The sequence below is a fragment of the Gymnoscopelus microlampas genome, assembly GCF_963454915.1.
Source record: "Gymnoscopelus microlampas genome assembly, chromosome: 21".
Lineage (NCBI taxonomy): Eukaryota > Metazoa > Chordata > Actinopteri > Myctophiformes > Myctophidae > Gymnoscopelus > Gymnoscopelus microlampas.
This window is the reverse complement of record NC_139958.1, coordinates 15,349,960-15,374,556: the sequence shown is the minus strand read 5'-3', so window position 1 is coordinate 15,374,556 and position 24,597 is coordinate 15,349,960. Positions and strand designations below refer to the sequence as shown.

The 24,597-nt window shown below is 43.0% G+C and overlaps 1 protein-coding gene across 3 annotated transcripts in view; it reads right to left on the bottom strand.

Annotated features, from left to right (window-relative positions):
• The window catches only part of LOC311037148 (putative E3 ubiquitin-protein ligase HERC1), a 79,127-nt gene that overhangs the window by 23,605 nt on the left and 30,925 nt on the right, over positions 1-24,597 (bottom strand). For 2 of the 3 annotated variants that reach the window (XM_084046248.1, XM_084046249.1), the window contains exons 36-56: positions 24,362-24,529; positions 23,520-23,759; positions 19,730-19,813; positions 19,275-19,503; positions 18,086-18,374; positions 16,547-17,367; positions 15,296-15,509; positions 13,517-13,686; positions 12,606-12,689; positions 11,669-11,864; positions 11,429-11,556; positions 10,436-10,659; positions 6,297-6,556; positions 5,519-5,571; positions 4,959-5,162; positions 4,118-4,277; positions 3,266-3,527; positions 2,367-2,598; positions 1,961-2,223; positions 1,066-1,190; positions 312-439 (exon numbers count right to left, since the gene is read on the bottom strand). In XM_084046248.1, coding sequence (XP_083902374.1) covers positions 312-439; positions 1,066-1,190; positions 1,961-2,223; positions 2,367-2,598; positions 3,266-3,527; positions 4,118-4,277; positions 4,959-5,162; positions 5,519-5,571; positions 6,297-6,556; positions 10,436-10,659; positions 11,429-11,556; positions 11,669-11,864; positions 12,606-12,689; positions 13,517-13,686; positions 15,296-15,509; positions 16,547-17,367; positions 18,086-18,374; positions 19,275-19,503; positions 19,730-19,813; positions 23,520-23,759; positions 24,362-24,529 — 4,534 coding nt within the window. The remainder of the gene's footprint in view (positions 1-311; positions 440-1,065; positions 1,191-1,960; positions 2,224-2,366; positions 2,599-3,265; positions 3,528-4,117; positions 4,278-4,958; positions 5,163-5,518; positions 5,572-6,296; positions 6,557-10,435; positions 10,660-11,428; positions 11,557-11,668; positions 11,865-12,605; positions 12,690-13,516; positions 13,687-15,295; positions 15,510-16,546; positions 17,368-18,085; positions 18,375-19,274; positions 19,504-19,729; positions 19,814-23,519; positions 23,760-24,361; positions 24,530-24,597) is intronic. The other variant, XM_084046250.1, reaches the window with a different exon arrangement.

Sequence of the window (24,597 nt, the reverse complement as noted above, 5' to 3'; positions counted from 1 at the left end):
GTTGTTTGTTCAGTAACAGCGGTATCCAGCTCTTTACTAAACAGAAAATACATTTTCAGGTGGGTTACAAATGTCACCCAATCATGAGAGAGAACTCATTTATCAGCTTCAATTATGTGTTTCAGTTCCAATGTTGTCTGCTCATTTCACTTGTTTATGCTGCGTCCTGTATGAGTTCTCTCTCCTGATTGGATGAAATTGCTATCCTGAGTTCCTGACCTGAACATGCAACACTAATTACCTAACCTCAAAAAAGAGAAAATAATCTTCCATCTTCCACGCATATTGGATGATAATATCAAAGCACTGACCATTGATGGCCCAGATGTTGAGAAGCTTGTTCTGGTGAGCAGCAAACAGGGTTCCTCCAGAACTCCAGAACATGGTGGACATCACATGAGCTCCAGGTGTCTTCTCAGCACTTACTTTTTCTGTTTGGCTGAAAAGAGACAGTAGAAAAGTTATTACTATTGTAATGTGCAACATCTAAACTGCACAACATTGGGATTTTGGTCGCAGTATTCTCCTTATAGAACACTAATTAACAGGCAAACGTCTGCTGGAGAGTTATAAATGTTCAATTACTGGGAGGCATGGGACAACATGAAAATGTAATGTCACGATTATCCTGGCCAAAATAATTGTGATTCAAGACATTATCCCGATAATTATCAAAATATGCTGTAAGTGTAAGGAGTCTCTCAAGACAGATTTTTTAAATTATTATAATTGTTTTCAACCGAATGGGTTCCCAGATTGGGTGTTCTGTGTTATAATTCAGATATTTACGCTTTACTGCAGTTTAAACTGTAATTACAATATTAACCAGAATATTAAAACCGGGACATTTTTGTGTTGGCTATAAAAAAAAGCAGATACAGTATACAAGCTCACAGCGCGTCACTTCGTACCACGCTGTGAGCTTGTAAATCTGCTATTTTTGAACACTTTTGAAAGATCTTGAAAGTGTGAGAACTACTGATTTAGAAGGCATTTGTAGAATCGTCCACAAAAAAACAATATATCGTATCATGCAGCCCCAAACAGAATCAAGCAGATGGTAACCTTGTGCAGGAGAACATGGTCTGCAGTTCTGTAGTTGTCTGGCTGATGTGCCACAGTTGCACCATCTTGTCTTGAGACCATGCAGCCAGTAAGTTCTGCTCATCGTTCCAGGAACAGCTCGTCACCTAAACACAACAAATCAGTCCAAAAGGCTGCATTCCCTGAGGTTTGTAGTAGTAATAACAACAGTTGCTTTACTACCATCCCACCAACATTAGCACTACCATCTGCACCAGACACATTTCATGACTACAATTACAATTAAAATGTAGGGATTTAGCAGACACTCTTATCCAGTGCGACTTTCAAGTGCAAGATCGGGATGAGCAGAGTAAGTATGAATGCTAATCATCAAACATCAACCTATATAGTCACATAAGAGTGCAGAGACAACAACGTAGAAAATAAACTAGGTTGAAAGCTAAATGATGAACCTACTGTAGCATATGTCTACCCTAAACGGCATGCTATGTACTATAAATAACATTACTTAATTCACTACGCATCAGTCACTGTATATGCACTCATACTGTACTTGTACACTGTGTCCATTGCATTGTATTGCAACGATAGACCTTTTGCTAAGCTCTGTCCAGGATTTTCCACAATAATCGATAATCGATTTTGGAGCCAGAGCTCCATAACTATTTCAACAAACCAAATACAGGCAAATGTTCATCAGTCCCAAGAAAGATGGATCTACCGCAACTAATATAATCAACTATGTTAACTACATTATCACTGGACAGGAGTGCTTTTGTACCGCAGGGTAAGTAAGACTACACATAGCAGCAGTTAATAAATAGACAAAACAAATGAATAAACACTTTAGTAGTGGTGTATTGCTCCATGATTCTGGAGTGTTGAACTCGCGTTGTGTTGAACGACACCTCACCCTGCCATGGTGTCCCTCCAGTTTCTTCAGAGGACACTTCCGCAGGTCTCCTGCTACGTCACTGTAGGTCTGGGGCCGAGAGGGATTGTCTCTTTCCGAGGCGGCCAGGGCCTGCACCAGCTGCTGGGCTGCCCACTGACGGTGCTTACTGGTCAGCCGGGCAGAGAGCGAGCATGCTGCCAGCGCATTGGCCAGTTCCAGGGGACCCACTCTGGCTCCTATGGGTGACGGGGGAGGAGGAGGCATCCCACAGCTACCTGGATCTATGGAACACAACCAGTAAGTAAAAGTATTGAACATTTGAAATACTTTAGTAAAGTAAAAGCACCTCAAAATTGTACTTAAGTACAGTACTTAAGTAAATGTACTTAGTTACTTTACACCACTGCATGAGGTTGCCTCTTACCCTTGGCCTCATGTTGTTCAGCCCTGTCTGGGGTGTAGCGGTAGGGGGTGACCTTTTCTGTAAGCAGGGCCACCAGGTTCTGAGTGACCAGGAAGGTAGAAGTAGTCTGGTCCTTGTAGTCTTTGTGCGGTGTCCCCTGTAGGCCAGCTTTCAGACTGGAGCTCAAGCGACCTCTCTGCTGAGGGCCACTGATCGCCCCGATGTTCATTCCAGTGGCCGCAGCCATCAGGTCCTACAGGAGGTAACGTAACCATGCCTCAGTATCATATCTTAGATTGTCATCCGACCGTTAATCCATTAAGACCGGGAACGCATCTGTGTCATTTTAAGATTTATTTTGGCTATTCAAAAATAGCAGATATACAAGCTCATAGGGCGGCACTGAGTGCCACGCTACGAGCTTGTAGATCTGCTATTTTTTGAAAAATCTTTTGTGTTGAATACATATATTTTTTGGAAACAACATTTTTAACTCAAATCTTTGCTTCTGGGGGGGTCCCTGGCACAAAATATTTTGATGGGGATCGGCCGCCAAAAACATAATTTGGGGGGTCCTTGACAAAAAAGAAGTTCGAGCACCACTGATATAGCAACAATAGTTTTTCAGAAAAATGAAGACATTTGTTGAGACATTTGACAGTTATGTAACAGAAATGTAATACAGTATATTCAAAGATTTGCACATATTTTCACGATTTTTCAAAAATAGCAGCTCTACAAGCTCATAGTGCGGCACTCGGTGCCATGCAATGAGCTTGTATATCTGCTATTTTTGAATAGCCAAAGAAAGCTAAAATGACACAGATGCGTTCCCGGTCTTAATGGGTTAAAAGTAGATTAATCGAGAAACATTTGCATAGAAACATGGGTATTCCATTACCACAGCGCAAGAGTCTGACCTGAGTGCAAATGTCCATCAATTCTCTATAAGCGGTAGAATTCTGAGACACCAGGCTGCCGATGGCTGAGCTGAGGAAGCCGATGATGGTGGAGCTGCTGTGATCCACAGACAGGCTCCGTACACTCTGCTCCTTACAGCCCTGGTTATCCATGCTGGTGTGGGTCCGTCCGGCCACCGCGAGGCACATCAACCGCACTAAGATCCGGATATCTGCCAGACCCAAAGCCTCCAGCCCACTGGTTTGACTAGACGCTGATGCACTGGCGTAGGGAGATGGAAAAAAAACTATTGAGATAATATAAAAAAAAAGATTCTCAACTTCCAAGCAGTAGTGGAAGAAGTACTCAGATATATTACTTGGGTAAAAGGAGCAATACCACAATGTAGAAACACCCTGTTACAAGTAAAAGGCCTGTGTTCAAAATGTTACTTGAGTTAAAGTACAAAGGTATTGGCATCAAAATATACTTAAAGTACCAAAAGTAAAAGTTTTTCTTTTTTTAATAGCCGATCTACAAGCTCACAACGCGTCACGATGCGACGCGTTGTGAGCTTGTAGATCGTCTATTTTCAAATAGCCTATGTATAAAATAGGGCTAAAGTGGTTGATGTATGTTTTATAATATAATAATTTATATCTGCAAAGTAACTATTAAATCAAGTTTTCAAATAATTGTAGTGGAGTAAAAGTACAATATTTGCCCCTGAGATGTAGTGGAGTAGAGGTAAAAGTATTGAAAATTGGAAATATTCCAATAATAGTAAATGTACTTAGTTACTTTACACCATTGACTTCAAGATAGCACAGAGAAGTAGTGACATTACACTGTATGCTGCTCCAAACTATTACCTGGAAGCGGTTTGAGATAGTGCTTTCATCACCATGCTGTAAGCCAACAGTATCTGTGCTGTGGAAGTGACTCTCCTCAAAGCCTTCAGTCTGTCCTGGAAGTCTTTCAGAGATGCAGCCTGCTCCCCTAAGCTTGGAGGAGAGCCCTTCTGCTCAGCGCCTGGACAAGGAGCAAAAAAAGACACAATATTCAACATTTAACCCTAGAGTCCCTAATCTGGGCCAGTGAACTAGTAATAACTAGTATAATCGCGTCGCATTATTTTGTCACAAGCTGTTGTTAAAACTTTTAATTTGTTAAAATTTTAATTTGTTAAAAGGAATAGTTCACCCAAAGAATTACTTATTTTCTATCAATTACACACCACATGAAGCCTTGAATTCACAGAGATATTTTAGTTTTTTACGCATTCCTGAGCCAATAATTTGATGACCGGTGTGTGTTTCCGTAGGAGACTCAAAGGAGACTCAAAGAGTCTCCTTTGAGTCTCCTACCGGATACATTAGCATCTTTCTGCCGGTAATCAAATTATTGGCTTAGGAATGCGACAAAAACAAAAATATCTCCATGAATTCAATGCTTCGTGGGGTGTGTAATTGAAAGAAAATAAGTCATTTTTTGGGTAAACTACTCCTTTAAATATTTATAAAACCCACAGACTTTCAATTTTATTCAACAGACAGTAGCTTGCATATCAGCTATTGTCGTTACTTTTGCATGACACCATTGTATGAAGAAGTAGGGCATTAATTTGCGCCCATAATATCCATAAAAATAAATATGAAATGAAATATGGAGATACAAGGTTTGTGCCTGACAGCAGCAATAAGCATCCAGTACCTTTAGGAACCAGTGCTCTGGTGTTGTTATTATCTGAGGAGCTGTGGACCAGGGCTCCCAGGGGGTCTGGCTCTGTGAAAGGGATGGCATCTGGAATCAGCTTTTTTTCAGTCAGCCCTAACGGTCTTAGCAAGACCCCAAAGTCCTCCAGTCCTGTGAGCTTGTCTGTGTCACTGTCATCTTGCTGACCCATCTCCCAGTCATCTGAGGTGAAGAGGGAGGGAAAAAAAACACATTATTCATTAGCTTAAACTGATGATACTACATTGTAGGGCTGGGTAATTAACCGAAAATATATATATTTTTCAGAAAACTTAGGTCAGGATTAACAAGGCATTATTTAGAATCGGCCTCAGGTCTAAATGGGTTAATCTTTGACAATCAAGAAGCAGGGTTTTCACAACACGCTGCAATGCAACACGTTGTGAACTTGTAGATCATCAATTATAATCGAGGCAAAAGTTTGAAAAAAATCATGATATTGATTAGAAGTCAAAATGATTGCCCAGCCCTACTACTTTGACATTTCAATGAGAGCAGGATAAAATGAGATTCTCTACCATCAGAGGTGCTGTCCACTTGGCCAATCAAATCATAGGTTAGACCTTTCATCCTAAGGAAGAGGAAACACAGAGATAAGTTAAACGGTATGAAGAGAGTGTTTTAAAGCTGCAATCCAGAACTTTCATGTCCTAGCCGGGATTCAAACCCAGGCCTCCCATATGAGAGACATTGCCCCTGTCGGTGTGACTCAGTCTGTGTCCTGTCCATGCGTCCGTCTGTCCATGTACTGTATCCGTCTGTGTACAGCTAATCCTCAGATACAGCAAGAGCGATCTGTGTCCAACTTTGCATGCACAAACACACACCCTTAATAGGCAAAGGGACACTCCACCCCACATTTTACAAATCGGCCTAATGGTGGCGTTAAACCTGGCTACTTTACGTTTTAGTCTAAAACTGAAGAACTCTAGGTTGTACAATCAAAATGTTTTTCTCTCTGATTCCTTGGATCATGACGTAAGTCCCTATTATTAGACACATTTTCACCTAACTAGATTTTCCACCATTTAGCACTTTCTTCTAAACACCCCTTTTGCGACTACTCCAACAGATTTTACACATCATCTCTGGAGTCATGAGATAACACATGTATGACTCATATTTTCCATATTCCAATCTGCTATTATTGCCTTGAAGTTAGCAGGAGGGGCCTATTTTACAAACAATTGCAAAAATCAAGGAGACAGTGTCCAAACTAACCCACATTGGAATCACTGTATGACTTTAAAATAAGTTCTGGATTGCAGTTTTGATCCAAGATTCTACTGTCTGTACCTATCATGTTTGGAGCTCAGCTCCTCCAGGTTGGCAGCGAGGTACATTTCCCTACAGGAGTTGCAAAGGAGATAAAAGGGGAAGCTGGAGCCACAGTCGCCTCTGAACCAGACGTCCACGTAGGCCCCGGTGCTGTCGTAACCCCGGCGGGCGGTGGTCTGCCCGCAGCCTGGGTGCTGGCGCTTCATGTGGTTGCTGAACTGCAGGGTGAGGGTGCTGCACAGCTCACATTTCACCACCTGGTTCTGCTCCTCCCCACCCTAAAGAGAAGAGAGAGAAAGAAAGCTGTCGTTCTGTACACAACTCTCTTTCTTGAAATCGGCCGTCAAAAGTCATGGTTTCCAGACTTCATGACTGATTGGCGACAGGGGATTACACAGTACAAGATTTTACAAGGATGCAATATACAGATGTGATATACAGATGCGATATACAGATGTAATATACAAACGGGCAATGTACTTTTATTTCAATGCATTTTAATGTTTTCATCTTTCATGTTTGTTTTACTTGATGAGGACAACTGTAATTTTCCACTGGGATCAATAACATGGGCCTATTTCTAATCTATTCTATTCTCCGCATCTCTGCCGTCTGTCTGATCATGAAAACATGAAATTATATGATACCATGTGTGAGATGGGACGCTGTTGATTTTTTAAATAACTCTTGTTGTTTGCACAATCAAACAAGCACCCGTGTCCACATGTCCTGTCCCCTTATTGGCTGTAGCACATCTCTGCTCTCAGTGCTGTGATGTATATCTATGGAGGATATCTAATGTCGTCATCACAACGATGTCCTTTAAAAAGGAAATGTCAAATAAATCTCATTTAGCAACTCGTTTAGCACCTGCCTGAAGCAACTTGCCATGCAAATTAGCCCTGCTAAACAGACTGTTTGCTGTGTAACATGGGGATGTCCAGAGTCTACCTGGGCTATGGGGTTGCTATGGTGATCAATTTGCCTTATTAGGGAGATCAACAGGCATCAGCTTCCATCGGCTTCGTGGATTGGCCAAACACTGCATGACATTTGTGCAGCTGAACCAATATAAGAGATCGCACGCACAATAACAGTCCATTCCTTTACGCACTAAAGACTGTTGTGTGAAATGTTCTGTTGGACCGTGCATCTGAAAGGAGCACCAAGGAGATATGATCATGCTGCTGTGGCAGTGGGACACAAGTTGTACTCCTTTGGAGGTAACTTTGGTGGGGAGACCGCCATGTGCAACACTGATCAGCTTGATGTACACATCTTCAACACAGTCGCTTTAAGCTGGACGAAGTTGCCTCCGGTGACAACTGGAAGAGGAGAAAGTCCCCTTGAGGTTCCTTCCATGCTCGAGGACCACACAGCCGTGCTGGTAGAAGATGTCATCTACATCTTGGGGGGGTTGGAGTACGTACAGAGGTACTACAACAAGCTTTATGCATTTGATGTCGGCACCCACAGATGGTTCAAGCCAAGGATTTCTGGGACTGTTCCAGAGGCGCGGTTCGACCACTCAGCCTGTGTTTTTGGAAAGGTCATGTATATCTATGGAGGATTCACCCAGCTGGCTGGATACACTAATGACCTCTTTAAGTTAGACACTACCACAATGGTCTGGTCTTTAATTAACACCGGAGGCACTCAGGCACCGGCTTCATCGCGTCACTCCGCCACCATCATCGGGACAAAGATGCTTGTATTTGGGGGCGTACGGCACCAGCACCATGACGTCAGAGTGTTTGACATAGAGACCAACTGCTGGTTGAGCATGCCTTCTACACAGCTTCTCCCACGACAACGTGAGGATCATTCAGCCTTTGCCTACAATGGAGAGCTGTACATATTTTGTGGCTGCAGCTTGAACCGGAACTTCAATTATGTGTGGAAATTCAATCCAGAGTCCTTGTCTTGGCTCAAGGTTGAGCCCAAGGGGAAAACATTTTCCAGAATGTCTGGCATGTGCTCTTGCATGGTGGGAGATCGCATCATCTTCTTTGGAGGATTCAACACACGCGGTGACCTGTACATTTTGGACTTGAGTCCTAGTCTTAAGACATTATGCAAGCTGGCAGTTATTCAGTATGGTCTGGAACAGTCGGGACTCCCACATGACATCAGGTGGGAACTGACATCCATGACCATGATCCATGATCCAGGATACCAGGGGGTCCCCAGCTAAATTAACTCATTGAGTGCCATTGAGGTGTTTCACGTGTTTTACCGCAATGGCGCAACATGCCAATGATGTGTTTTTTGTTTTGTTTTTCGTTCAGAACCCAAGATATCATCCAAGATATCATAATTTGAAGATTTGCCGCTCCATTCACTTCTTATTTAACTTATTGCTGAAAAAGGCTGTATCTCGGCTCCTGAGCACTTTGTTTTAAATATGTATTTTTGGCTGGCACAGTTTGCAATTCTTTTTTTATTTCATTGGCACTGAATATAAATGTTATTTTGCAACGTGTTATATACAAGCTCCGCGCTATAAGCTTGTAGATCGGTTATTTTTGAGAAACTTGAAACCTTTTTTTTTTAAAGGCAAACATTTTAACACAAATCTTTGCTTCTGGGGGTCCCTGGCACAACATATTTTCAGGTGGGGGTCCGCGGCCACATACATATCAATTTGGGGGTCCTTGGCATGAAAAAGTTTGAGAACCACTGTTCTAGACAGCTCGCCACCAGCTCGTCTAGACAGCTCGTCCTGGGGGGCCTCCCCCAGGACCAGGAGGGCTTTTTGAAGCAATATTTGACAAGTGGCCAACTCTGGTACTGCAAGTTTGGGCCCCCGAGTTCATGACTCAACCAATGGGATTGACACACAGGTTCGCTCATAGAGGTAGTTCATGACGTAGGACACATGAAGGACACTAATAAGAACACTCTATGGGCCCCCCTTCTGGTAAGACAGAGATACGTCAGGGGAGTATGCACTCATTAAATGAGCTGGTGTGGCTTGACACGCCATAAAAATAGACGAAACACACAGACATGATCTATGAAGTCAGTGCAATGACATCAGTATTATGACATATCAGTCATTCCACATTCAAAGTTAAAGCCCAATCTGATGTCTGTTGACTTGGAATATAAAGTAAAATATGTGAAAAATAAATGCAGGGAGTTACTTTCTTGACCTACTGGCAGCGTGCACAAGACATTTGGCCAGTGGTCTGAGGATAGTTGCTGGGAACAAACAAGACACATACACCCACAAATGAACCCTTAAACAGGTCTATCTGGCTCCATCTGCACACTCTCCGAGTAAAAAAAAAGACTGTAGTGTATATTGGGATCCCAGAGAGAAAAACATTTTATCTGTGGCCTAATGCATCATACCGGGGGTCCTTGAAATGAAAAAGACTGAGACCATATCACGATATTGCGAAATATAGCGATTCGAAAAATCTCATTATTGATATCATTGTTGTTGGGTGGAAACCTCATATGTAAAAAACAACTGCAACTACTACATTACACTATACCACTACACTATACTGTATATTATCTTAACATTCTTATACCATTATATACTGTATACACATTATTGTTGTACTATACTATATTATCATATACTATCTTACACTATTATATTTGCTACTATTGTTATTGTTCCTACTTGTATCTCTCTCTGTCTCTCCTCTGTCTCTCCCTCTCTCTCTCTCTTCTTTCCCCCCGACACGGTCGAGGCAGAAGGCCCCCACCCTAGAGCCTATAGGGTCTGCCTGACGTTTCTTCCAGTTAAGGGGGAGTTTTTTTGTTGCCACTGTCGCAAAATTGATTGCTCAGGGTGGGACTGTCGGGTCTCTGCTCTACATGTAAAGTGTCTTGAGACAACTTGTTGTGATTTGACACTTTAATAAAATTGAATTGAATTGAACTGTTACTTTTCTGGATTCAAATTCAAAAATAGCAAGAATAGCAGATCTAAAACCTCCAAACATGTTGTGATGCGATGCGTTTTGAGCTTGTAGAACAGCTACTTTTGCAACTTTTGTGTGACACTATAGTATGACGAACTAGCGGGCATTCTTCCACAGAAAAAAAAGAAAAGGAGATAAGAGGTTTCTGTCGAACAGCGACAATACTGTCCAGCCCTAACGGATATAGCAGCTTTTTAGTGTGTCACTGTACATCACCTCCACCATCTGGAGCGTCTCTCTCTCCAAGCTGAAGAAGGCTGGCGTGAGCAGTTCCTCGTAGGGTTCTTCGTGGTACGCGTCATCAAAGTCGTCCATGTACCCCAGTTCTGACTCCTCCTCTACGGAGTAGGGGTGGAACTCCAGCTGCTCTGGCCAATCAGAAACCCCGATGTCTGGATGGTACAGCTGTGGGAGAGGGTTGGGTGACGGGGACGGCAATTCTGAAGCGAAAAAGAAGAGCACAATCGTTGCTGTCAGGCAGAAACGGTTTGCTTTTCATAAAATGGAAAAAAATAGCCTGCTTTAAGCGTTTCAATGGACCCAATGTAGTTATTATTTAGTTACACGCTCTATAAAATCCCCAGACAGACGTTCCAGTTTATTGGAACTTACTAGGAACCATCTAGGTTTTGTCTTTACACAGCAACAAACATATATGTATGGGAGGTTGATTACTCTAAAGCACAATGACAGATTACCAAATACAAACATTTTGGGGGATAGCTTTTTTTTACACTATATATAGTGTAAAAAAAAATCCTGTAAGAAAAAAAAGGAGAAAAAAACCCTGATTGAGTGTGTACACTTCCATTCTGCCTCTAGGCCAGAGGTCTTCAACAGGGGGTTCGGGACCCCTAGGGGGTCCTCAGAGTTACTACAGGGGGCCGCCAAATCTTGAAGACTTTTTACATTAACCACTTGAACCTTAGCCTTAACCCTTTTCTGAGGAGAACTTTAGCCAAAAATAGCCGATCTACAAGCTCACAACGCCTCGCGCTGCGAGGCATTGTTAGCTTGTAGGTCTGCTATTTTTAGCAAAGAGCTAGAGATGTAGAGGGGGGAAAGAGCAGACAATACAAAAAAAAAAAGTTTAATCTGAAACACAATTTTATACAATATAGAGGGGGTCCCTGCTTCATCTCGCTCTCAGCTAAGGGGGTCCTTGGCCTGAAAAACATTGAAGACCCCTGCTCTAGGCTGTACTTTCACCTGCCCTCCTGAAGGGGGTCCTCTGACCCAGGCCAGAGCGTCGGCGTCGTGCTGGAGGTGGTCTGTTCCTGGTCAGGTGGACATCAAGGAAGTTCTCCCTCTCAACCAATTCAAACCCAGGCAACATGCTGCAAAACAAGATGGCACATGTTACCTCTGGTACCTCCTACAAAAGTGGTTCTCAATGTGGGGACACACAGCATACCATCAAAACGGCATTGTCCATGGTGAATGGCTGACCTTTCAGTGGGTTCACTGGTGGGGGCCTCTGGGCACTGCACTGTCTCTGGGCCGTCAGGAGAAGGGCTGTCATCAGGAGCACTGTTCAATCTCTGGGACACACCGGCCGGTTGGCGACCCTCCTCGGTCAGCGGGTGTTCCAGCATCCAGCTGGCCAGCGGCTCGATGGCTCGAGAGTCCACCTCACCCTCTACCTCTGGGGAAAGTCCACAGGAGATGTGACGTGTCAAGAGTTTTAACCCATTCAATCCGCATCTCTGTCCTTTTACATTTCTTTGGCTATTCAAAAATAAATCGTGAAAATGTGTGCACATTTTTGAATATAAATATTTTTAAAGCGAACATTTGTAAAAAATGTTTTGTTCCAGGGACCCCCAGAAGCAAAGATTTGAGTTACAAATGTTCGCTTAAAAATATATATATATTCAAAGATTTGCACAAATTGTCACGATTTTTCAAAAATAGCCAAAGAAATCTAAAATGACACAGATGCGTTCCCGGTCTTAATGGGTTGACCACTTGAACCCCTATTCTAGGGGTAAAGCCAAAAATAGCAGATCTACAAGCTCACAACATGTTGCAATGTGACACATAGTGAGCTTGTAGATTTGGTATTTGGGGGGCGAAGACATTTGGTGTAGAGTGAACCAGTGTTACCAAGTACGGTTGCAACTCAGGTCCGTTTAACTAAGAATAGACTTAGTAAATTGGACCCGAGTTGGCTCTGTACTTGGACTGGCTACACCAAATCTCTTTGGCAAAAATTGCAGATCTACAAGCTCGCAACATGTCACTTTGCGATGCCCCCCCCCCCCCCCCCCCCCGCCCCCAGAACAGGGATGCTGGAGTTCAAGTGGTTAAAATAGATAATTTATTAAAAAAAACACAAATGTTACAGAAATGCAGCTTTAAAAGCACTGATGGTAGACGGCAGTACCTGCTGCCTCCATGGCCCTGTAGATGTGTCTCATAGAGAAGCCCATTTCTAGCAGCCGACTGGCGACAAACATCTGAGCCCGTTCTAGTGGTCGAGAAGATGGAAAAGGAATAGAAAAACACAAAACAAAAACAATCCCACACATCCATCATTTAACAGTTCCCTTATAGTTCCATCGGCAGATTTCCGAGGACAACATAGTCATCAACTCCTTCCAATGTCGTCAAATATTTTGTTATATATTTTTAATACCTACAGTAAATGAAGAGTTACTTCACATCAAGCACAGTTGAATTAACCCTTTATGAATCATTTGTAATTAATTAAGAACAACACTAACACTGTTGCCATTCAAGCAAGTGGCGGGTACAAACTGTGAGTGCAGTGCATGCAGTTGTTCTACATCATCTGTTCACTGGTAGAGCACATTAACATGCTTTATTTCGGCACCAACTCACAGCAAAAAAGTAACTGGACATTAATCAGACCATGCAACACCCACAACAGACTGTTACTGTACCATTGAGCAATTGTTCATGTATTATTTTTACTGAGCTGCGGGACTGGATTTGAAATCCTTAGAAAAATTATACCTAGTACAAGTATATAGTTGATAGTATTTAAAACCAAACTGACCATCAGTCCCTTTGCATTGACCCCCTGGATATCAGCAAGCCGATAGCTAAACTTTAACCACTTAAAGGAGAACTTCACCCATTTTCTTCATATAATTCACATTATCTTCATATAATTGGTCAGCACGTCCACTTTTCTATGGACTTGAATTCATGGATTAAAAAAAAAATGGTCGCATTCCTAAGCCAATAATTTGATGACCGGTAGGCAACGGTTCCGGTAGAATATGAAGAAGTTTGAGAACCACTGCAGTAGAGTCTGTGACTTGTCCTTACCCAGGCTGCTTCTGGCCAGTGTGCTGCTAGGGCCAGGCTCCAGGAAGCTGGTCTGCTGCTCTGTGAAGGCCTCACAGGAAGCAGAGCTGGCCAGGCTGAAGCAAGGGTGGTGCATGGGGGAAGTGTTTACCAAGCCGGCAAGCGAAGGGAACCGAACTAGCACCATCTGCCTGGAGGGAGCCAAGACACATACCAATAACAACAATATATTGTGCTAACGGAAGCTGACGGCAGTCATATTTGAAAAGTTCAACTATAGTATAACGTGTGTGCTCCAGGTCGACTTTCAACACATGCGTCACAAGAATGAACAAACCACGTTTCCCCTTGTTCAAAAAAAGTAAAGTGTACTAGGATTGTCAAAAGTATCCATACTTTGGTACTTTTTCGATGTCACGTCACGTGTTTAAAACGCTTTAATTCCATTTATCTCAATAGTATCGAAAGGATTTTTTAAAAGAAAAATATTTACAATTCGATTTTCAACCCAAGGCTGCACAGATGAAACAGCAGGGAAGAAAATCAACTGGTCCTCAACAGAACAATTATTATTTGAATTGTATAAATGCATGCAATTTTATACCACCAAATTTTGCCTAGCACTTTTTTTTATTTTTGACGTGGTATTGAAAAAGGTATTGAGTACATTTTCTTCAAGCTAGTATTGTATAAAAGTTTAAAGTTCTGGTATCGTGACAACCCTAAATTGTACTGCAGATATTTTTGCCAATATTGACTGAACCCTCTCTCAAGCCGAGGTGCAAATACGGTTCTGTTCTTTGGAGCGAGGGTGGAAGATACAAAAACTAGTTCAAACATTCTCCAAGTGAGGGAGGACAATTAGTCCTACTCAGCCATGGCTAAAGCCTGATTTATATTTTGGGTGTCTGCTACAAAGTGTTGGCCGACCAAAGATTTGCGGTTCAGTGGCTTTGTTACAATATAGCAACCAGACATCAAGCCCAGCTGAGGTTTGTTTACCTTCCACAAACATGGCAGCCAAATGTCTTCATTCATAAAAACAAGTAGCAGAGTTGTGAAGTAGCATCATCACAATGGCAGAAAGTATCTGCTTTGATATCAGATATATAACGATACTTTGTTGCCAGAGCATAAATAGGCTTTAATGAACACTTTGACGCACAACACCGCACTCCCCTTTTGTTGTGCTGAACTGTAATGTTTTGCGTGAAGGCCTACATGTTTCCTCTGGTTGGCACAGGGATCAGTTGGTTAGCTCACAAACAAGGCATGGGCAGATCGAGCTGGATGCTGGGTTAAACAAAGCACAGTCTGAATCTTTCACACGCCCACACGCCCTAACTCACCCATCCGCTGGGCCTCAGGTGAACTGCTGCTACTGACAGACAGAGATCTGTTGCAATCAGTAACAACACCATAGTCTAGAACTATGGTTGTATCTGACTGATCCTAAGAACATCTCGAGAACATTTCTGAATTTCCAGTTAACGTTTTAACTCTCGTTCATACAGAGCCAAATCTGTAGCCACTCAAGAGTAGGGGTGCAACAGTTAATCCAACTAATGAATTTAAAGGAGTAGTTCACCCAATTTTTGTGTTACTTATTTTCTACTACTCCCTTAATTGATTATTTTTAAAAAGTGACATGATTTCAAAACGTTTCACATCGATTTGTTGATCTATAAAAATAAATAAAAAACGAAAAATATGCTTCTCGATTATTCGATTAATCAAAAAAAGTCAGAATAATAACTAAGAACGTAAGCGTCTGTGAATCGGGCAGTGGTCTCTACTTACTGTAGGAGAGTGATGGGAAGGAAAGGGTTAAAGTTCTCAAGGCCGTCCGTCTGCAGTCCCGTCAGCAGGGAGGCGGCGAGGTCGTTAGACGATGACGAGGCGGAGGCTCCGTCTGATTGGCCGAAGATGGCAGTACCCTCCGAGCCTGTGCTGTAGAGGGACACAGAGCTGGAGGACTTGGAGACTGGCTGAGAAGATGAGTGGTGGCCCGGGTCTGTAGCGACGAGGTAGGAGAAGAGATCAACGGTGAAAGATCACAATAAAAAAAGAAAACGGCATAGTACTAGGAAGTAGGATATGAATACCGACATTTAACTAACCAATTTTCATAATTGTTCATGTACAGTAACTCATACAGTAACATTTTTAATTTCTTGAACTTTCTTGCTCTTTTAACCCATTAAGAACGGGAACGCATATGTGTCATTTTTGAGCGGTGTAGCCGCTCTTATAAGTGGGTTTGGGACCCATCCGTAGCGAAAGTTTTTCTTTCCGTCGTGAAAATGTGTCTTTCGCTGTACTGTGATTGGCTGATTGGTATTCAGACCCTTTGCTCAGTACTGTGATTGGCTAGCGAGACGCATGACGAAATTAATAACTCATAAATATCACCACTCACTGAGCTTCCATCACTGTGATGACCACTGTTGTTTTTAAATAGCACCGCTCACTTCACACTGGGTGTGATTTTTAGATTTCTTTGGCTATTCAAAAATAGCAGATCTACAAGCTCATAGCACTGTGGATCTGCAATTTTCGAAAAATCGTGAAAATTTGTGAAAATCTTATATATTTTCAAAGTGAACATTTGCAACTCAAATCTTTGCTTCTGGGGGTCCCTGGAACAAAACATTTTGAGATGGGGGTCCGCGGCCAAATACATGTCTAAAATGTGTTTCTAAATCCTAACAGTATGTTGCTACAGTATATCAGTGGTGCTCCAACTTTTCCATGTCAAGGACCCCCAAAATCAGATGTATTTGGCCGCGTTCCCACCATCTCAAAATATGTTGTTCCAGGGACCCCCAGAAGCACAGATCGGAGTTAAAAATGTTCGCTTTAAAACACAAACGTTCCAGATCTACAAGCTCTTAGCGAATAGCCTAAGAAATCTAAAATGACACAAGATGCTTTCCCGGTCTAAATGGGTTAATGTATTTATTATTATCTTTGCGTATAGGGAATGCCAGGGTGAGAGTGGTTAACAAAACAACAATCAGAATCAAGATGAAAAATCCAAAATCCATCTACCTTTGCGTTCTTTGGGTCTTTTGTTTTCATGCAGCTTACTGAGAGCTCCTTTGTAGATCATGACCTGGGCCCGTTCCAGGTCGGCCAGAGCCACGCTCTGTTTGATGGGACACGGCCTGACCGCCCACTTCACCATGCTCCGCACCACGTACTGCAGCACTGACCTCAGTTCAGCGCCGTCATCCCCCGCTGTGCAGACTGCTGCGGCCTGGTTGAGGTTGGGGCTGGGAAAAGGGCTTGTGGGAGAGTCGTTTTTGGGCACTTGGAGCACGTCCGTGAACTTCCCGCTGCTGAGAATGACAGCCAGAGATTTCAAAGCCCCGAGGAGTAGGTAGGACACTCTGATTCCTCTCAACTCGAGGGCAAAGGCCTCTGCTTTGGGGGTTTGAGGAGTTTGTTGGGTCTGGGTTGTTTGGGAAAGTAAAGTGGAAGTGATCTCCTGTTGGTCGCAGACCTTCGTGGCCGCTTTGGGTAAAGAGCTCAATAGTAAAGTTTCTCTTTCGACCTTCTCCTTGAGTTCTTGCCTCTCATCATCGCCCATCAGCGATTCATCCGACATGACACGGGCAATGTCCTCATCCAGATTCCGCTCTAACTCACTGCGGAGGACGTTCTCCTCGTCCGAGCAGCTCTTCTCCGAGGACTGACATTGGCTTTGAGGCCCTTGTCCCTCAGGCTCCTCCAGGAGCCCCGTCAGACAGACCAGATCCAACAACACCGATGGTTTGATGCCTCGGAGTCGTGTGATGTCAAAGTGCAGCGACTCGCATGGCTCCAGTGAAGTGATGAGCGTGTCACTGGGTGACCAAGAATTCAGGAAGCTTGGTTAGTGAAGGAGGGCAAAGAACACAACCCACAGACACAGCAGACAGCATGGCAGTGCCAGGAAGGAGAAAGAGCGTCAATGGATTGGAGAATGAAATGAGAAAAAAAAGAATGGGAGAAAAAGGAAGAAAAGAAGCTAGGTGAAGATCAGAGGGGTTAACAGAAATAAAATGTTAAGTTTAAAATGAAAACAGAAAAGACAAATTTGTGAAAAATAAAAAAGGGTATAGATGCATGTGTCGTCAATAAGGCTTTCAAAATTAAATGAATGAACCAAAATGGATTTAAGACTTACAGTACCAGCATCAATACATGGCACATGTCCATTCATAGATATCATATATAAACATAAAACAATTCTTATTCAAAGTTTATTATATTTTTCTTGATAAAAACTGCTTGAGAAGGACTTTGACAGTTAAATATCTCTTCATACATTCTTAGATTAATCTCTTCATATATTTGCACATTAAGGAGCTGTTTACACAGTTACTGTACATTACTTGAAATTTGGAGTCTGAACATTTAATGTTCAGACCAAAGTAAATAATAAAAGATGGCATTGGGAGGAACTGGCATTCACATCCATTGAAAAGCCCTTTTTTAACTGCTCTTTTCCTTTCTACATACATTCAGACATTCAGGCGTCCTTTTAGAAAATCAATAGAATCGGAACAACAAATCGGGTGCTGCTGATTCATGAACGTTTAGTACCTGAAGGAGAGGTCAGCCTCTTCCCACTGGAGTTTGGCCAAAGAGCTTCCCTCCTTCATCACTCCCAGCAGGGTGGCCTTGCGCCCGGTGGGTTTGTGGACGCACAGGCCACCGGCCCGGAGTCCACTGTCTACCCCGCCGATCACGGCCAGCACAGGCCACACCTCAAAGCATAGGTCTGCCAGCTGGGCCTCTGACAAGCCCAAAGAACCAGCCATGAAGCTCTCAGTGGCGCTACGAGCCTGATCTTTATGTTTGTCCTTCTCTTCATGGAATCGCGGGCTGGAGCCTTCAATAGAAAGAACGTGAGTGAGCAAAGAATACAATACTACACACTGTACTGCAGTGACTCTAAAAACCTTTCTACTTTCAAAGACCCTCGGTTTGATATCTCAAAACGTACACAGGTTTGTATACACACATACAGACACATTTTTAAACACTCCGGTTACAGACCCTTGAGGGTCCATTTGGTTCTTAACTATCCATCATTTAGCCAAGGACCCCAGGTCAGTTGAAAGCCAGTTCTGTACTGCAGTGGTTCTCAAACTTTTTCATGTCAAGGACCCCCAACTTGACTCTTATTAGCCCGTGGACCCCCATTTGAAAATATATGCCAGGGACCCCCATAAGAGAAGATTTTTACAGCTCTAGCAGTGATTCTCAACCATCTTAATTTCAAGGACCCCCAGTTTGACATGCATTAGGCTACGGACCCCCATTTAATAGCATTTCTTTCTCTAGGACCCCAATCTATATGGTAAAATCAATGTTAATTTAGAGAGTGTACAAATGGAACCAAATGGACCCTAGTTCCATTTGTACACTCTCAGAGTTACAGACCCATAAGGGTCCATTTGATTCCTAACTATCCATCATTTATATGGGACCCCCTGGAACTCCCTCAAGGACCCCTCCCTGGGGGTCCCTGGACCCCACTTTGAGAACCAATACTGTACTGTATTGAACCTTCTGTTCCCCCACCCCCAACACACACACACACACACACACACACACACACACACACACACACACACACACACACACACACACACACACACACACACACACACACACACACACACACACACACACACACACACACACACACACACACACATGCCCTTACTCCCTTACCCTTAGTTTTACAGTCAGTATTATTTTACTTGTATGGAACATATTGAATCACCTGACTTGAGGTTCCCTAAGCTCCCATCTTTAATAATGTGCGGACCGATGAGGTCCAGGCGGCTCTGGATGTGCTGGTTGATGTGCGGGCTCCACTGGTCACACTGGTGCAGCTTGTGGAGGAGCTGCACCGTGGCCTCCAGCAGCGCCGTGGTCCGCGGGCTACACAGGGGCTCCCCGGGCAGCAGGTCACAGGGCATGACCCGCATCTGAAGATCAGATATCTCCACCTGTGTGTGTGCAAGAGCGGCAATTTAAACAAGAATGAATTGGATATAAACACATCCAATTTGACTGTGTATGTGTTGTGCATGACACAGATTACATGTGTTAAAGACATGATGTGTGGATTTGTGTGATTGTGAATGATTTGCATGAACTTTTCATAACATCAGATTAGCCGTGATAAATAATGTTAAGTGTATGATCAGAAGGATAAATCGTTCAGTTAAGTACCTTTTCTCCTGGATTACTGCTGTAGAACAACACACAGGGGAACAGCTCTGTGGCGGACACGTTTTCAAATGCTAACTTTGGCTCCTATAGAAAAATACAATTAGACAGAGAACACCAGCATGTTGGACTAATAGTTGGGTCATTTATGGCACTTCCGTGACCGCGGAGAGCGAAGGTCCGTTTCTCAATGGATTTGTCATCTAGGAGGGTTATTAAACAAATTTAGCCGGGGTGTCTTTTTTAAAACGGCGGGGAAAATTTGTGGGAGACCAAAATCCAAAATGGCTGCCGTGAAAATGAACTTTTTAATGGTTTGACTACAATGATGCACAATACATGGTTTCAGAGCTTATTTTGGTCAAGGAATACATATATGGTGTTTATATAATGATTTGACCTGTTGTCGACCTTCAAATGCAAGATGGCTGCCAATTATGAGCTCCAAAAGGGAGTTTTTTTCAAAATCGTCACAGAGCCTTCATATTAGGCTCAAATATAAGCTCTGCTCATGATGAGTTGAATAATATACTGTATAAGTACACAGAAGTAATCTCTGAGGTCAATAAAGTCAATGTTTGTGTGTAAACAGCAGTTGCTGATTTGCGGTTTCCCATTAAATAGGGTAGGCTACTGAGAATATGGTGTCCAGTTCATCCCATCACATTTTCATAATGAACCAAAAAGTAATTGTGCAGTATAGCCTAACATAAAATAGTATTATGTGTGCAAAGCTAGAAAGGTTAGTTGCTTGAGTTGATTTAAAGGTCAACTCATTTGTCACCCTTATTTTGTGGTATTGCTCCCTGTTTCCTGTCTGCCTAGTTACTGTTACCTGCCTTGTCTAACCAGTCTTGTGATTTTGTCAGTGTTTCCACCTGTGTTCTCTTACTCCCCCAGCCTATCCCTGTGTTGATTGTCTGTTGAGTTCACCTGTGTCCTGTTAATCCCTGTCTATTTAACCCCTGTGTTTGCACTGTGGTCTTGTTGGTCTGTAGTCCTGTGAGGTGAGGTTTTTAGTTGTTGTTCTTTGTGCTCAAGCATCTTGGACATTAGAGCGTCTGCCATTCCAGATCCCTTGAATCGCTTGTAGATGGCATAGATGTAGGACATCAGCTGGTGGAAAGTTACGAGGATTGGGAGGATGTCCTTGAACATTTCTGGATTCTCCGCCTTGAGCTGAGTTGAGCGTCTTATACTGTAGGTGGGCAGGTCACCAACAAGAAAGGAGAATGGAATATTCTTCTGCTGCATGGCCTCCACATGTTTCACCATTATGTCATTCACCACTGACTTGCTTGGAGGTTCATTGTAGGTTGTGTGGTAATTAGGCTTGCTCTTGTTGGGTGGTGGATGACAGCAGGACTGGGCACCACTGTATCCTGGAACTCGCTGATCTTCAGGTGGTGGTCTTGTGCCATGATTGCCTACACGAGACAGTGCATGTATTACAGAGCGAGCACGCTGCGGAGCTGACCCATCCACTGGTGGATCTACCCTGGGACAAGCAGGTGACTCACTCTTGCTACCAGGGGGGCATCTGTACTGGCAAACCTTTGTCAGTTCTGCACACTTCTGCTTTAGCTGTGCAGAGATTTCATTCTTCTTGGTGAGCGTTTCAGCAGTCTCTTCGCCTGGTTTCTTTTCATTGCTCTCTGGCTGCATGTACATGACATTTGTTCGATGGACTCCTGTAGAGTCACCTGTCATAGTGTCAATCTTGAAGTCGTCATTGTCGATGATCACGATAGCTGGCTTGCTGTCTGCGATCTCATGTGGGCAGGTTGCTGATGACTCCACATCCATCAGAGCCCAATGGTCATAGAGGAGCAGTGTATCTCCATAGCTGATGCAGACACCGCTCTTGTGCAGAGTGTCTACCATATCTTTACTCCTTGTCATGCCATGGACATTTACTCCCAGGTTGATAGCAGAGCTCCGCAGCGTGCTCGCTCTGTGATGCACTGTCTCGTGTAGACAATCATGGTACAAGACCACCACCCGAAGAGCAGCGAGTTCCAGGATACAGTGGTGCCCAGTCCTGCTGTCATCCACCACCCAACAAGAGCAAGCCTTATTACCACACAACATACAATTAACCTTCAAGCAAGTCAGTGGTGAATGACATAATGTTGAAACATGTGGAGGCCATGCGGCAGAAGAATATTCCATTCTCCTTTCTTGTTGGTGACCTGCCCACCTACAAGACGCTCACTGAGCTCAAGGCGGAGAATCCAGAAATGTTGGAATGAAGGACATCCTCCCAATCCTCGTACCTTTCCACCAGCTGATGTCCTACATCTATGCCATCTACAAGCGATTCAAGGGCTCTGGAATTGCAGACACTCTGGTTACAGCAGGGGTAGTAGTGGAGGGGTTGGTATACCAAGCACTACGAGGAAAGAACTACAGACGGGGCGTGGGGTGCATACTGCTCTGGAGAGAGGTTCTTATCCAAAATCACTTGTCCAAGATTCTTGAGTACAAAGAACAACGACTAAAAACCTCACATGACAAAGGTCTACAGACCACAAGAACACAATGCAAACACAGGGCTTAAATAGACAGGGATTAACAGGACACAGGCAAACTCAACAGACAATCAACACTGGGATATGCTGGGGAACTAGGAGGACACAGGTGGAAACACTGACAAAATGACAAGGCTGGTTAAGGCAGGTAAAAGTAACTAGACAGGAAACACTGGGATCAATAATACAAAATAAGGGTGACAAATGAGTTGACCTTTAAATTCACCTCAAGCAACTAACCTTTCTAGCTTTGCATACAGAATACTATTTTATGTTCGGCTATACTGCACAATTACTTTTTGGTTCATTATGAAAATGTGATGGGATGAACTGGACACCATATTCTCAGTAGCCTACCCTATTTAATGGGAAACCGCAAATCAGCAACTGCTGTTTACACACAAACATTGACTTCAGACCTCAGAGATTACTTCTGTGTACTTATACTGTATATTATTCAACTCATCATGAGCAGAGCTTTCATTTGAGCCTAATATGAAGGCTCTGTGACGATTTTGAAAAAAACTCCCTTTTGGAGCTCATAATTGGCAGCCATCTTGCATTTGAAGGTCGACAATAGGTCAAATCATTATATAAACACCATATATGTATTCCTTGACCAAAATAAGCTCTGAAACCATGTATTGTGCATCATTGTAGGTCAAACCATTAAAAAGTTCATTTTCACGGCAGCCATTTTGGATTTTGGTCTCCCACAAATTTTCCCCGCCGTTTTAAAAAAGACACCCCGGCTAAATTTGTTTAATAACCCTCCTAGATGACAAATCCATTGAGAAACGGACCTTCGCTCTCCACGGTCACGGAAGTGCCATAAATGACCCAACTATAACTGTACCGTTCAGGAGATAACCTTGCAGTGTTCATTTTGTCAACTAAAACTATGACGAAAAAGGTTCGTCGGCTACCTTTTTCTATGGACGAAGACTAAATAAAAACAAAATTATGACTTAATCTTATTGACAATTTCGTCAACAAATAAAAACTAGACGAAAGTGTTGTGAGCTTGTAGATCTGCTATTTTCGGCATGTAGCTAAGTATAAATCAGGCATTACAACACCGTCACGGCCTGCCAAAATACATTTTAGTCAACTAAATCAACTGTAGATTTAGTCAATTAAAACTAGACTAACATTTGAACTTTTCAGATGACTAAAATATGACTAAAACTAAATTGAATTTCATTCAAAAGACCACGACTAGAACTAAAATCTAAATATGCGGTCAAAATGAACACTGGTACCTTGTTGTTCTTCGAGAATGAGATGGTGTGGGCTTCCATGTCCAGGATGCAGGTGATGGTGTCGCCCTGAGTGAAGGGGGGCAGGGTGCGAGGCTTCTCCCCTCCGTGATACAAGCTGCCACTGTAAGCGCGGTACAGCCACATGTCAGTGGTGGTGTAAAGGTTGTAGTCCCCGATGGGCCAGCGAGAGACGCCAACGCATGTGCCCTCGTTGCCTTTGTTCTCCTTGGTGATGTTAAACTGAGGAGATAAGGACAAGTTGGCAGACAGATAAAAAAGACTTAGAAACACTACTGAGAACTACTGATTTAGAAAGCATTTGTAGAATCGGCCTCAGATCTTAATGGGTTAAGTAACTTCTTTTCTTATTAAAGCTGTTACTGTATATGTTGTGCATTTATTCATGACATGACAAACATGACATAATTGGGTTATTGTCTCTCTTCGCTGTCTTTCCCTTTGCTGTCTCTCAATTGGCTCCCTCAACTCAGGTTCATTCATCTCCAGGGAGCCCTGTCCAGTCACATATCACCTCCTCCTACAACACTCTGCTTCAACACTCCATTACACCACTCATCAGGTATTGGAGGAGTCGAGTCCTCCAATAACTGACAGCCACCTCCTATAAACTGTAAAGCCCCGTCTACCTGCAATCTCCCTGGCTTTTTGATTGGCTTCTGGCTATAGAGAGACACAGCTTTGTATTTGTGCTTTCACACAAATAGTTCCTGGATAGCGCTAGTATTGTCCCTTTAGCGGTAGACCACCATTGAGGGATATACGTAATAAGCATTAAAAAGATAAATGTCTATACTGTAAATATGATTGAAAAAAATCCTTACCTTCCATATAAAGCAACCAGAGGAGATGGAGGTCGTGGCCAGACTGTAGCCTTTCCCTCCTGAGCCGTGGGAAACAATGTTCCCATTTTCCAATGAACAGCAGATCAGCTTATAAGGGTCAAAAGAAAAATTTCCAATAGGAATACATTCATCATCGCTGCCGGAATCCTAGAAAACAAGACATTAGACATTATACAATAATATTCACAATGTCAAGAAAATGTACCAAAAAATGT